The 13988-nt window shown below is 43.4% G+C and overlaps 1 protein-coding gene across 1 annotated transcript in view; it reads right to left on the bottom strand.

Annotated features, from left to right (window-relative positions):
* Window positions 1-3712, bottom strand: part of ica1 (islet cell autoantigen 1) — an 11890-nt gene extending 8178 nt beyond the window's left edge. Inside the window, exons 1-3 of the mRNA XM_053326836.1 lie at window positions 3696-3712; window positions 3407-3578; window positions 841-913 (exon numbers count right to left, since the gene is read on the bottom strand). Coding sequence (XP_053182811.1) covers window positions 841-913; window positions 3407-3578; window positions 3696-3712 — 262 coding nt within the window. The remainder of the gene's footprint in view (window positions 1-840; window positions 914-3406; window positions 3579-3695) is intronic.
* Between the last annotated feature and the right edge of the window lie 10276 nt (window positions 3713-13988).

A 13988-nucleotide genomic window follows, 5' to 3' on the forward strand; every position in this document is an offset into this window, starting at 1 on the left:
GGACAGAAGGAAGAAAGGGAGGAAGGACAGATGGAAGGAAAGAAGGAAGAAAGAAAGGATAAAAGGAAGTAGGAAGGACAGATGGAAGGAAGGACAGAAGGAAGAAAGGGAAGAAGGACAGATGGAAGGAAGGGAGGAAGGACAGAAGGAAGAAAGGGAGGAAGGACAGATGGAAGGAAGGAACAAAGAAAGAAAAATAGGAAGGTAGGAAGGACAGATGGAAGGAAGGAAAAGAACACAGGAAGGGAAAGTGGGCCGGATTGCACCCCTTGGCGGGCCGGTTCTGGCCCACGGGCCGCATGTTTGACACCCCTGCTGTAGGATAATTACATCATTCAGTAATAAAACCATCATCAGTATCACCTGTTTGCTTTACATATAATGGCGCCATCTAGTGGCTAAACCAAATCAATTCAACCTTGGCTTTCAACCCTGCATGAGACTCTGCTCCTGTTTTAGTGTTTTATGGTTTTTAATTTGTTTTAAAAACAATAAAACAATTATCTTAGTATTTATTTCCTGTTAATTGTTTTACGTTTCCTGTGTTGTTTTTATGTATTTATGTACAGCACTTTGTTTCAGCTGTGGTTGTTTTAAAGTGCTTTATAAATAAAGTTGAGTTGAGATGAGAGAAAAACTAACAAATCTTCATATTTGAGTTTCTGGAAAATGTTTGATATTTAATCTTAAATGCCTTAAATTGATTCAAAAAATAGTTGTTGGTTCATTTTCTGTTAATTGACCACAGTCCCTGCTTTAGTCTTCAGGATTTCATTACTTGTTGAGTCATTTTACACTTAATAAATCAAGTTTCTTTGCTGTTCATGTGTTCACACGTACAGCAGATCCTCCTCTGGTACTGCTCGATGACTTTCAGCAGCTCCATGCACGTCCTCTGGATGGAGTGAAAGACCTGCAGAGCCAGAAGGACATCAGTCAAAGAAACAGACGATCACTGTTTAGTCATATAGTCATAATAAAAAGGTTGTTTAGTGCAGGAGTGGGGGGGGGGGGGCCACTAGAAGAGTTTAAGGGGAGTAACTAAAAACACCATTTGTGACATCGCAACCATTTTGGAGCCAATCATGGTCCAGTATACAGGATTTTAAACATGCAATTCAAAACGCGATTAATCGTGATTAACGATGGAAATTCTGCGATTAATCTCAATTAAAAAAATAACCGTTTGACAGCCCTAAAACCTACTCAAATTAAAGCTGAGGCATTTTAGTGTAGCATCGATTTCCATCCATCCATCCATCCATCTTCTTGCCGCTTATCTGGGGTCGGGTCTCGGGGGCAGCAGCCTAAGCAGGAAGCCCAGACTTCCCTCTCCCCAGCCACTTCGTCCAGCTCTTCCCGGGGGACCCCGAGGCGTTCCCAGGCCAGCCGAGAGACATAGTCTTTCCAGCGTGTCCTGGGTCTTCCCTGGGGTCTCCTACCGGTGGGACGTGCCCTGAACACCTCACCAGGGAGGCGTCCGGGAGGCATCCTGACTAGATGCCCGAGCCTCCTCATCTGGCTCCTCTCGACGTGGAGGAGCAGCGGGTCTACTCCGAGCTCCCTCCAGATAACTGAGCTTCTCACCCTATCTCTAAGGGAGAGCCCAGCCAGCCTACGGAGGAAGCTCATTTCGGCCGCTTGTACCCGCGATCTTGTTCTTTCGGTCACTACCCAAAGCTCATGACCAGAGGTGAGGGTAGGAACCAAGACCGACTGGTAAATCGAGAGCTTTGCCTTTCGGCTCAGCTCTCTCTTCACCACGACGGATCTGTGCAGAGTCCGCATTACTGCAGACGCCGCACCGATCCGCCTGTCGATCTCCCGTTCCATCCTTCCCTCACTATGAACAAGACCCCGAGGTACTTGAACTCCTCCACTTGAGGCAGAATCTCATCCCCGACCCGAAGAGTGCACTCCACCCTTTTCCGGTTGATGATGATGTCACAAACGTGTGACTGTAAAATACTCTCTAGACTGGACTGTGAATCAGTTTTATTATAATAATCATGATATGAAGAATGTCTGTTGTGTGATACACTGGTTGAATAAACTCAGATTATTTTCAAGAAGACAAACCGCAGATATCCGGCTGAGTCTGTGATATGTTTTTTATTGATTTCTAAGAAGTAATATCAGTAAAAAGGTAATAATAGAAGTGTTGAAATGTCACATCAAAGCCGGTTTGTAGTGTAGACGTCCAGTTTTCAATCTTTTATCTCAAACCTGGACATGAACTAAATTATGTCTGAAGCTTTTCCATCGTATCGATTTCAGCCATTAAACTCATAACCCTGCCGAGATGGAGACACAGATGATGATGATGATGATGATGATGGTTGGAGAAGCAGCTTAATGTAAGTTTTGAGCCTCGAGCTAATATTGGAATTGAGTAAATCAAAAAGCCATCTTCAGTCAGAGCACAATCCACCTGAGGGGAAAGTATCACCAGTCAGTGTTTCTTAACCCTTTATTGGGCAAATAATTATATTTGGTAACTTCTGTAAATATCCCAAAATATCCTTCCTTCCTTCCTTCCTTTCCTTCCTCCCTGCCTCCTTTTTTCCCTTCCTCTTTTCCCTTCTCCCTCCCTGGTTCCTTATTTCCTCCGTCCTTCCTTCCATCTGTCCTTCCTCCCTCCCTCCTTCTCTCCTCCCTTCCTTTGTTCCTTTCTCCGTCCTTCCTTCCTTCCTTTCCTTCCTTCCATCCGTTCTTCCTCCCTCCCTCCCTCCTTTTCTCCTCCCTTCCTTCCTTTCCTTCCTCCATCCCCCTTTTTTCTCCCTTCCTTCCTTCTTTCTTCCCTTCCTCCCTCCCTCCTTCTCTCTTTCTTTCCTCCCCCCTAACTTCCCTCCTTCCTTCCTTTCCTTCCTCCCTTCCTTCCTTCCTTCCTTCCTTCCTTCCTTTCCTTCCTCCCTGCCTCCTTTTTTCCCTTCCTCTTTTCCTTTCTCCCTCCCTGGTTCCTTATTTCCTCCGTCCTTCCTTCCTTTCCTTCCTTCCATCTGTCCTTCCTCCCTCCCTCCTTCTCTCCTCCCTTCCTTTGTTCCTTTCTCCGTCCTTCCTTCCTTCCTTTCCTTCCTTCCATCCGTTCTTCCTCCCTCCCTCCTTTTCTCCTCCCTTCCTTCCTTTCCTTCCTCCATCCCCCTTTCTTCTTGCTTTCCTTCCTTCCATCTGTTCTTCCTCCCTCCCTCCCTCCTTCTCTCCTCCCTTCCTTCTTTCCTTCCTCCATCCCCCTTTTTTCTCCCTTCCTTCCTTCTTTCTTCCCTTCCTCCCTCCCTCCTTCTCTCTTTCTTTCCTCCCCCCTAACTTCCCTCCTTCCTTCCTTCCTTCCTCCCTTCCTTTCAATGGGTGTTTCTTTTTGACGTGGCTGAAGTCCCACCCCATCAAACTGGTTCATCTTCCTCCTCACCTCCAGTTTTCCATCCAGATCCGCATCCGACGCCACGACATGTTCGTCCTCTTTCTTCCCGGTGACCTTGATGAGCGTCTGCTTGGTTTTCCAGTACTTCTGCTGGAACTTGTTCACCACAGATGAGTCTTGGCTTTGGATGAAGCGGTCCAGATAGTCTCGGGAGTAGCCGCTGAAATGACACAGACCAGTTGGGACCAGTGTTGTGACTGCTGCTCTCCAGTTTTACAGAGTTGGAGGAAACTCATTGAGTTATATATGAAGTATAGGCACAGAGAGGTATACTCACAAATTCCCTCCCTCCATTTTTCAAGATGACCTGTGAGGAGAGAAGATGGGCAATTAATGGAAAAATAATCGAAACCGACATTTAGAGACTCTGATCGACTTAATCTGGCTCATGTCAATTAATCGTGGTGTTCACTGTTGCCATGACAACAAAGGTTGCATATCTTTAAGGACTTTGAGAACTTGTCTCCAGTGATCATTTGAACCCAAACCAAGTAAACTAGACATTAACCACAGCTTCCTTCCACTTTTCCTTTCTTCCTCCCTCCTTCCTTCTCTCTTTTGTTCCGATGGAGTTATGTAAATAGTTCTTTGGAACTTTTTCCTCTAATTTTTGCTCCCAAAACTCAGCAGGAAGTTCATATTTTATACATTATACTACAGCCATACATCTTCTCTATGCTTGAATATATGCATTACAGAAAATATCAGTGTTATCAAACCTGCAGTGTTACAATCGGTCCTTCTTCCTCCCTTACATCCACCCTCCCTCCCTCCTTCTTTTCTTCCCTCCTTCATTCCTTCCTTCCTTTCCTTCCTTCCTTCTTTCCTCCCTTCCTTCATCCCTTCTTTCTTCCTTCCTCCTCCCTCCTTTCCTTCCTTCCTTCCTTCCTTCCTTCCTCCCTTCCTTCCTCCCTCCCTTCCTTCTTTCCTTCCTTCCTTCATCCCTCCTTTTCTTCCTTCCTCCCTCCCTTCCTTCCCTTCCTTTCCTCCCTTCTTCCTCCTTTCCATCCATCCTTCCTCCCTTCTTCCCTCCCTCCCTCCCTCCCTCCCTTCCTTCCTTGACTTGAGGACAACAGGAGGGTTAAAGTGTTAAGTTAAAGCTTGAGTAACAGTCTTTGTCTCCTTGCTGCATAGTTGAAGTGAGTTTAGGAGTTTTCTCTTCTTATGTCCTAAAATTGAAGACTCTTGAGAAGACACCTCACCTTTAGGATGAGTTTGCAGTTACGGTGGAAGCATAAAATATTTACACAATGAGATTTTTAATAAATAATCATCAGTAATGTGGATATAGTGACTATACAGGAAGTGGGTAAAGACAAATAATAGAGCAGCTACAACAGTCTGGTAAATCATTTCAAACCAGGAATGAATATACTGCCCAGCTCTACTTGCTTGGAGTCGTTAGTTTAGGTAATATTTTAGTTAAAGATATGATCACTGCATACTTATACAGTCTCCTCTTGGCCCTTGTGTTGGTGAAGTGACTCCAGCTTATGTGACTGGAGCATATTGAAGTGTAATAACTAAACCCGCCCTGCAGCCATAAGTTATAATAAGGTGTGACAAGAGCTCTTTGCATGTTTGTATTTGAACCATCCCACCCAGCCAGGATCAAACATTAACCGGACTGACAACGAGTAGATTTGATCTTTTGAGGAGGATTTATCTCATCATACACACACACACACGCGCACACACACACACACACACACCATCACCAGATGTTATCCAGCAGTGTGCATCACCTGCCTGCTGTCTGTCTGTCTGTCTGTCAGCAGCAGGGATGAAATGAATAAATGATCAGATTTGTACACAGGGCTACAGACCGCGTGCGTCACGACTCCTGCTGATGTCATGACGCAGTGCTGTGGACGCGCTTCACGACACCTTTTAATCACGATGGAGAAATAAATTGAAGCCGATATTGAGCTTATATATTCTGATTTAAGCAACGTGACAGACCTCAGACATCAACCCTGAGAGAAGAATCACAACAGTACTGACAGCTACAAAGCAAAGCAGCACTTCCCTTCCCTTCCTCCTTTTAAATTTAACCCCCTCCCCACTAAAAAAAAAAAAAAAACACAATATAAATAAGCATAAATCACCATATACACGCATCTTGTTGCAAACATACCTCGCAGTGTTGATACCATGTAGAAAACCTTCCTTATAAGCCTCCCATCGCCGGCTCTCCACACTGCAGGCCCTGCCGTATGCACACACAGCTGCTCATTATACGCCTGCACCAAACACCGCTGACGTCATCCAGGGCGCGCTCTCACGCCTCTCCCATCACATCTAATTGGCTCGAGACGTGACATTTTTTTCCATATGTGTGTCTCGTGCAAACACGGATATTAGGCTTTTGAATAGAGTGTAATTGACTCGTGCATGTAGCTGCAGGGTGGTGTTTGTGTGTCATTGTGTAAACTGGTTTGATGGCCACTGAGTTAGAAAAGACTAAATAATAAGAGACATTAAATGCGAGGTAAGTGATTTATTTTTTGTCAATTTACTTATATATAGATTATAGAAATATTTACTTTTTTTTTTAAGTGTAATTCTCAACAGGTCATAATTAAATCAGGTCATAAATCAGGTTAAACAGGTCATAATTAAACACCTAAATTAAATAATTGACTGTATAGTGTCATAGATATATAGATAGGGGACATGCATGTATCCAATAGCTCATACATATAACACAAATAAACACAACTATATGAATAAATAAGAACTAATAATATATAAAATTTATTGAATATCTTTTATTTTATTTTATTTTTAATTTTCTTGTTTTATTTATTTTTATTTATGAATGATGCACTGACTGGTGAGCACTTTAAATTTCGTTTGTACTGGTGACAATGACAATAAAGGATCTATTTATCTATCTATATACAAAAAGCCTAAAAGTAAAAAAATAATATATACAGAAAACCTAAAAGTGAAAAAACTAAGCAAAAATATAGGCTACAAGAAAATTATATTAAGAGGAGGAAAGACTATTGAGAATGATTGCAGTGCCTTGTCACTATCGTGTGATGTCATCATGGCTGGTTAACTAATAAGGTATAACCACATAACCACAGCATTGCCATCCTTAAAGCTCCCCTTTAGATATGCTTTAAGTTTTATATAAAATACTAAAAAACTTATTTGTACCTATACGTTTATGTTATATGTAGGGCTGTCAAACAATACATTTTTTAATCGAGATTAATCGCAGAGTTTCCATAGTTAATCACGATTAATGGCGTTTTGAATTGCATGTTTAAAATCCTGTTATTTTCCATTTGAAGGCAGTTTTAAGCCCATAATGTAAAGCATTTCTTACCAGAGTGTCTTAACTGGGAATCAATCACGGCTCTGCTGCGACTCCCACACTCCAAAATGGTCCTTTGGTGGAGCTGAGGCTGGCTTGGCTGCACCTGGGTGTTTAGCGTGGAGGTGCTAACTCAAACTCCACGTACTCCGGTGGTAGTTAAACTCCGTTTGACACAGGTTGCATTTTACTTTTGACTTGTCAACTGAAGCGTCTGGAAGTGTTTTAAAGTTAAACAAGCCGTTCAAAAGTCCAGTAGCTCTCTTACTTTCCATCAGCGCGGTAGGTTTACTGCAGGAGGCCACTTCAAAGCATAGCGCTACAGCTAGAGGAGCCGTCTACGGGGGAGGAGAAGGGACAAAAAGGCTTAAACATTAAAATGCGATTTAAAAAATTAACACGTTATGGATTGCATTAATCTATCCCTTATTTTATCTTATATTATACAAAATATATTGGAGGCACATTTCATGAGTCAGATGTTCTCTCGTTATAAAATGACAGCTATGAATGTATATTAGATTAAATTAGAGCTGCAACAATTAGTCATTTAATCTGTTTTTTTAAGCAAAAAATGCCAAAATGTGGCTGGTTGTAACTTTCCAGTGTGATGATTTGATGCTTTTCTGTGTCAAGTCAAGTTTTTTTTATTTCTATAGCACCAACAGAAGTTATCTCAGCAGGGTACTTTACATGCAGACAAGGCAAGGCAGCTTTATTTATATGATGCATTTCATACATACAAACCAACATTTGGCAGTAAGAATTGGAAGCATTAAAACCCATCAACCCCACAATAGTGAAAAACAGGTAGAACAGGTCTAGATTGTGCTCTTTAATGTACAATGAGAAGCAGAACTGGGCTTCAGCAGCACATTAGCATGTCCATTCAGGACCTAAAAATGTCATATATGATAGTAAACTGGATATATTTAGATTTGGTGACGGCACAAAACAAGATATCTGAAAACGTGACCTTTGATTTTGTAAAATTAAAATGGTAATTTATCACTGATTTCTGACATTTCATGAGCCAAACGGTTAATCAAGTGGATTAATTGATAATGAAAATAATCATTAGCAGTAGCCTTAGATTAAATTGCATTAACCCTTTATAGGACACTCATTGAAAGGAAGGGAGGAAGGAAGGAAAGAAGGAAGGATGGAAGGAAGGGAAGGAAGGAAAGGAAGGAAGGACGGAGAAAAGAAGGAAGGAAGGTAAGGGGGAGGAAAGAAAGAGAGAAGGAGGGAGGGAGGAAGGGAAGAAAGAAGGAAGGAAGGAAGAAGAAAGGGGGATGGAGGAAGGAAAGAAGGAAGGGAGGAGAGAAGGAGGGAGGGAGGAAGGCAAGGCAAGGCAGTTTTAATTATATAGCGCATTTGATACACAATGGCAACTCAATGTGCTTGAGGGAGGAAGGGAAGAAAGAAGGAAGGAAGGAAAGGAAGGAAGGAAGGACGAAGGAAGGAAAGAAGGAAGGGACGAGAGAAGGAGGGAGGGAGGAAGGACAGATGGAAGGAAGGAAAGGAAGGAAGGACGGAGGAAATAAGAAACGAGGGAGGGAGAAAGGAAAAGAGGAAGGGAAGAAAGAAGGCAGGGAGGAAGGAAAGGAAGGAAGGAAAGAAGGAAGGAAGGAAGGATATTTTGGGATATTTACAGAAGTTACCAAATATAATTATTTGCCCAATAAAGGGTTAAACATGTATTCATCTCTTCCAAAACTTGTGTGTGCATCCAAACCATAAAAACATCTATACCCACGTTTAGTTCTGTCCATGTCCAAAGGATGGCAGTGTAACATAAAGGAAGACCATTGCACCTTAATAGTCTCCTCTCTCTCTCTCTCTTGTTTGTGGCCCTCGAGCTTTCATCTGTTGGCTTCCATTTATTTCATCACACTATACTGCAGCTGATCTAATAGCATGTACATTGTGTTGTCACCTAAAGGGAATTTCTTGTCATGCTCCAAAAATTGATGTACCTGTTTGTAGCCTTGGACAGTATTTGTGCTGCAGAATCACTTGAGTGTGTGATCAGCATACAGTTCATACAGGCAATTTATTTATTTCATTCAGCACACTGAGGTATATTTGAACAGTAGATTATAGGTTTTTAACTGGAGGAAAGTGTGTCTTTTTATATGTACAGCTTTGCAGACTTATCACCAAGAGAGCATTGAACCCTTTGATCCTTTTTTACCCCCTGAAGTCTCTACAATACAATAATTCTTTTTCATACTGTATGCAATATGGATACAAGCATGTTATGTTTGGTAGGTTATTTTACATCAGAGGTGTCAAACTCATTTTCATTCAACGGCCACATACAGACCAATTTGATCTAATGTGGGCCGGACCATTAAAAAAATGGAAGGAAGGAAGGAAGGAAGGAAGGAAGGAAGGAGGGAAGGAAGGAAGGAAGGAAAGACAGATGGAAGTAAGGAAGAAAGGGAGGGAGAGAAGGAAGGAAGGAAGGAAGGAAGGAATGAGGGAGAAGACAGCTAGGAAAGATGGAAGGAACGAAGGAAGGAAAAAAGAAAGAAAGAAAGGGAGGAAGGAAGGAAGTACAGAAGGAAGGAAGAAAATACAGAAGGAAGGAAGAAAGGAAGGGAGGGAGGAAGGAAGGCAGGAAGGAAGGAAGGAAAAGAAGACAGGAAGGAACCATGGAAGGAAGGAAGGAAGGAAAAAAAAGAAAGGGAGGAAGGACAGAAGGAAGGAAGGAAAACAGACAGGAAGGAAAGTGGGCCGGATTGGATCCCTCTGCGGGCCGGTTCTGGCCCACGGGCCGCATGTTTGACACCCCTGTTTTACATCTTTAGTATCATAATATGCTCTGATTTCCCAAAGGAGGGACTTCCTGTGTACCTCGGCACCCTTCCAAACCCTGACCTCTGACATCATCTCCAGGCTTTTGATATGAGCAGATAGACGCATCTCTTAAAAGGGAGGAGAGGATGTAATCTCCATAAATACTGATGTCCTTCACCCCATCCGATGCTCCTCCTGCACTTACTGGCCTTATCGTCAGGTCCACGATGGTATCACAGCAATTTGAGTTCACTTAAATAAGACAGGAAAACAATCAGGAGCCTAAATGAAGTGATGCTGTTGGGGGTTTAATTCAATCAAGACAGAGTCGGAGGAATTCCTTTCTGATATTGATCAGGGGCGGGTGCTCCTCTATTGATTTTGTCTGACATTTCCTTACTCTAACTTGTGTGCTGTGCTACAGTTGTGAGCTTTTCTTTGTATTTATAAGTGTCATCCATCATATTCAGCCCAGTATTGAAGCGGCTAACGCATCGAATCCCTTTTTTTTTGGGGACACAGACTTGAAAGTGCCCTCATTATGAAGGTTTGCAACCCCCCGAGAGTGCCCGACCTGACCCCAAAAATTGCTCAATTGACTTTTTCCATCCGCAGTTATGTGTGGTGATGGGGAACCATGACATTTACATTTGCACCACTCCAATATGCCAATATGATTCCTTGCTCGGCGCGAGTTTTCGACACAGACTATAGCTCAAAACAGGTCACAGGATCAAAAGTGTCTCTTGCCTGAAGGAGCCACTGAGTCGATCTTTTCCATTTCTGCACCAAATGCTGTTTTCTCTCCTATCCCCCCCCCCTCCCCTCCCCCACCCTCTCATCTCTCTTCTCCTATCTCTCTCTCTCTCTTTCTCTCTCTCTCTCAGTAACTTGCTGGAACACATTTAGATCCTGAGTAGAACTCCTCAGTGCCCACTCATCACTCTGCGTGGTGTTTGAAGATTACTACGCTCAGAGACATCCTCACTGGGCATCCAGGCAGCTTAGAGGCCAAAATCCATAATCCCTTACCCTTCATGGGAATTCTCCATGCACTTCAACATGCTGAAATACAGCCCCGCTGCAGCAGCCACTCATGGTCGAGGAACTACTGCAGCCGGAGGCCGAGATAGATGGATGACATGTCTCAATGAATGTGGGAGAAGTGGAGGAAGTTAGATTTAAAAATAAGTTATATACCGCGGATAGTTCCTGCCCAGCAATCTAATTGGCAAGCAGAGAGTGATGTGAGAGGGATATTTCTTACAAGGTGTTTTTATTTCTAATGTATGCATGCACACTCCATCAGTCCGGTACCTTTTTTATGTACGCTGTAACACCCCAGAAGACATTATTTACTGAAAATATGGGTACTCAGCAGCTGCACAGCCTTCCTACCAGTCGCCACTATAAGGTTTTTCCTCTGAGGCTTTACTGCCTTATTAAAAAGCGTAAATAAGTGTAGTTCCTTGATTTAGTAATCTGCATGAACAAGTAATATGTAAAGTTCAGCTGCTGTAGCTAAAGGACCGGTGGGGTTTAATTTTTCTTCCTCTAGGCTACCCTCTAATGCTTTGTTCGTCTGCAGTGCTAAAACCTCTGTAATAGCTCGGGGAGTTTGTCTTGCAGCATACAAGAATAATAAAAGTAATCCCATATTCATAATTGGCATTTTCTCAGTGTTAAAGCTTTTTTTTTTCTTTGCTCGATATATAAGCAAAAATTAGACGGAGATACAGACAGAGTAAAGGTCAGAGCAGATTGTGGTCTAACATCACATCATGTGTTGAACTGGTGGTTTCTAACTTCCCTATAAGCCTGCTGGCATGTAGGGCAGCAACAAAGGATCTCCACTCTTGCCTGTTTAGTGTGAATTTTTGGATGGTACACCAGGTCTGCTTTAGGGCTTTTGGTTCTCTCTCTACTGTTCAACACCAGGTTTCCTTGGGTGTTCATCTCTTATGCTTTCTTTCTGGTGTCCAGTATTGGGCAATTCTTAATATGTTATCCTGTTTCCTTCACATGATGTAGCTATCCAATACATCTCCAGCTCCTTCTCATCATGATGGTGTCAATGCTCACTTGATTGGTCAGCGCAAGAAGCCTAGTTGCTGAGTGAAGGTGGTTTTATGGGGGATCATCCCTATGTTCCCCGCTTTGTATGTGACCGGGGAACATAGGGATGATCCCGTCTACAGTTAGCCAGTCAGCTGAGATAGCCGCCGAGTTAGTCGCCGAGCTAGCAGCCGAATTAGCTGCCGAGTTAGCCGCCGAGCTAGCAGCCGAATTAGCCGCCGAGCTAGCAGCCGAGTTAGCCGCTGAGCTAACAGCGGAGGTAGCCGCTGAGCTAGCAACCGAGTTAGCCGCGATCTTGGAACATAGGACCCGGGGAACATTTATGGCAGAGGATACAATAAAGATATACTGCGTGAGAGGCGGTGCCCTGTTCATTCGGTGCTGAAGCCAAAAAATGCTCTTCCGTATTGTATCTTTGGGCCCATAGAGCAAGTGCACTAGCAACTTCAGCTGACCGTGCTGGCTACCTCTAGTTTAGCCTTCTAGCTAACTTAAATGAGGATAAAAGGATCTAATCATGCAGCTCTTCTGGACTTTCGAAATGTGATCAGACCGAACCGATCAAATTCAGATTTTGCGTGGTTTGTGTCGCTCAGAAAAATGTTTCCACTGATTTACAGACGTCTGTTTCACAAATGAAGTCTATGGGGAAAGAGGCTTTTTCGGCCCAATAGCCGAAATCACACGATGTTGTAATTACACAGTTCGGCCACTATGTCAAATTGGCTTCAAAGCCCTGCGCTTTTCCTGGGGCCTCGGAAGATACGCAGGAGTTTTCTGAGGCTCCTCGTTCATGTCGACGGCTTGCAGAGATCGCTCTTTGTTAGTCGGAGCTGTGTAGCGAGGCAGAAAGAAGAAAACCGCTCTGGAACAGTTTTATCTTAGTGTTGATGCTCGATTGAAGGGACGCACATTGTTCAGTTTTCTTCTTCTTTCAATATTTTTATTTTATTGAGCATCAATGATACAAGGTCTGTACATAGACATAAAACATAGGAACAATCCTTGTAACAATCATAACATAATTATTATCATTATTATTTCCTTCCTTCCTTTCAAGAAATAACTCAATTGTTCCGTTTTCTGAAGGTTTTTCTGGCCGCGAACCGTCTGTACATGCAGTTTTTGATTAAATCCAAAGATTTTAAAATTTGTCAACTTCTTTGAGGTACTTTGCAAGGACATCTCCGTCCCCCCTCCGTCCCCCCTCCGTCCCTCTGATTCCATATGTTTGCCTATAACAGGGGTGTCAAACATGCGGCCCGTGGGCCAGAACCGGCCCGCCGAACCACTTCAGCCCACTTGCCCACCCTGTCTTTTTTTTCTTCCTTCCTTCCATCTGTCCTTCCTTCCTTCCATCTGTCCTTCCTTCCTTCCTTCCATCTGTCCTTCCTGTCTTCTTTTCCTTCCTTCTACCCATCCTTCTATCTTTCCTTTCTCCCTTTCATCATTCATCCCTGTCTTCTTTTCCAACCTTTCCTTTCTTTTCTTTCTTCCTTCCTCACTTTTATTCTTTCCTTCTTTCCTTCCTTCTTTCCACCTGTCCTTTTTTCCTTCTCCTTATCTTTCATTCTCACCTTCCTTCCTTTTGTCCTTCCTCCCTTCCATCTTTTTAATGGTCCGGCCCACATGAGATCAAATTGGGCTGTTTGTGGCCCTTGAATGAAAATGAGTTTGACACCTCTGGCCTATAAGATGTTGAAGTCTGACTTGGAGGAAGTGTCAGAGTGAATGCCCTTGGTCATATGGAGGAGCTGGACAGCTACCCAGCAGCACTATACTGGCCTCACCTGTATCGGAGGGTTGCAGCTCCTTCAGCCCCGCTGTTTGGCATGCTCTGTGGCACCGAGCGCTGAGGGCAGAGCGTATCACTGAGCTGGCACCGGGCTGAACTCATTCAAGGTTACTCTTTGATTTAATGGTGATGCATTTTTTAAAACCGCATCATCCCTCTCTCTCCACTGCCACTGCACCTAGTTCATCTCTGTCACAAACACTGTGGCTGTGCGTCTCACCTTTAGCAGTGGAGACACCAGGAGAGGTTGTTTAAGATATAAATCAATGGCAAACTAAGCCCCATGCTGCTCCACTGTAAGTAAGCCTGCTCTGATTGTTTCGCCTGCTGGTCTGTATTAACCCTCCTGTTGTCCTCAGGTCAAGGAAGGATATGAGGAAGGAAGGAAGGAAGGAAGGAAAGAAAGGAGCAAGGAGGAAAAGAGGAAGGACTTTAGGAGAGAAGGAAGGGAGGAAAGAAAGGAGGAAGGAAGGAATTTAGGAGAGAAGGAAAGGAGGAAGGAAGGAAGGAAGGAAAGGAGTAAGGAGGGAGGGAGGAAGGAAGGAAAGAAGGAAGGAAGGAAAGGA

This window comes from Scomber japonicus, chromosome 10, assembly GCF_027409825.1.
Source record: "Scomber japonicus isolate fScoJap1 chromosome 10, fScoJap1.pri, whole genome shotgun sequence".
In the NCBI taxonomy this organism is placed as follows: Eukaryota; Metazoa; Chordata; class Actinopteri; order Scombriformes; family Scombridae; genus Scomber; species Scomber japonicus.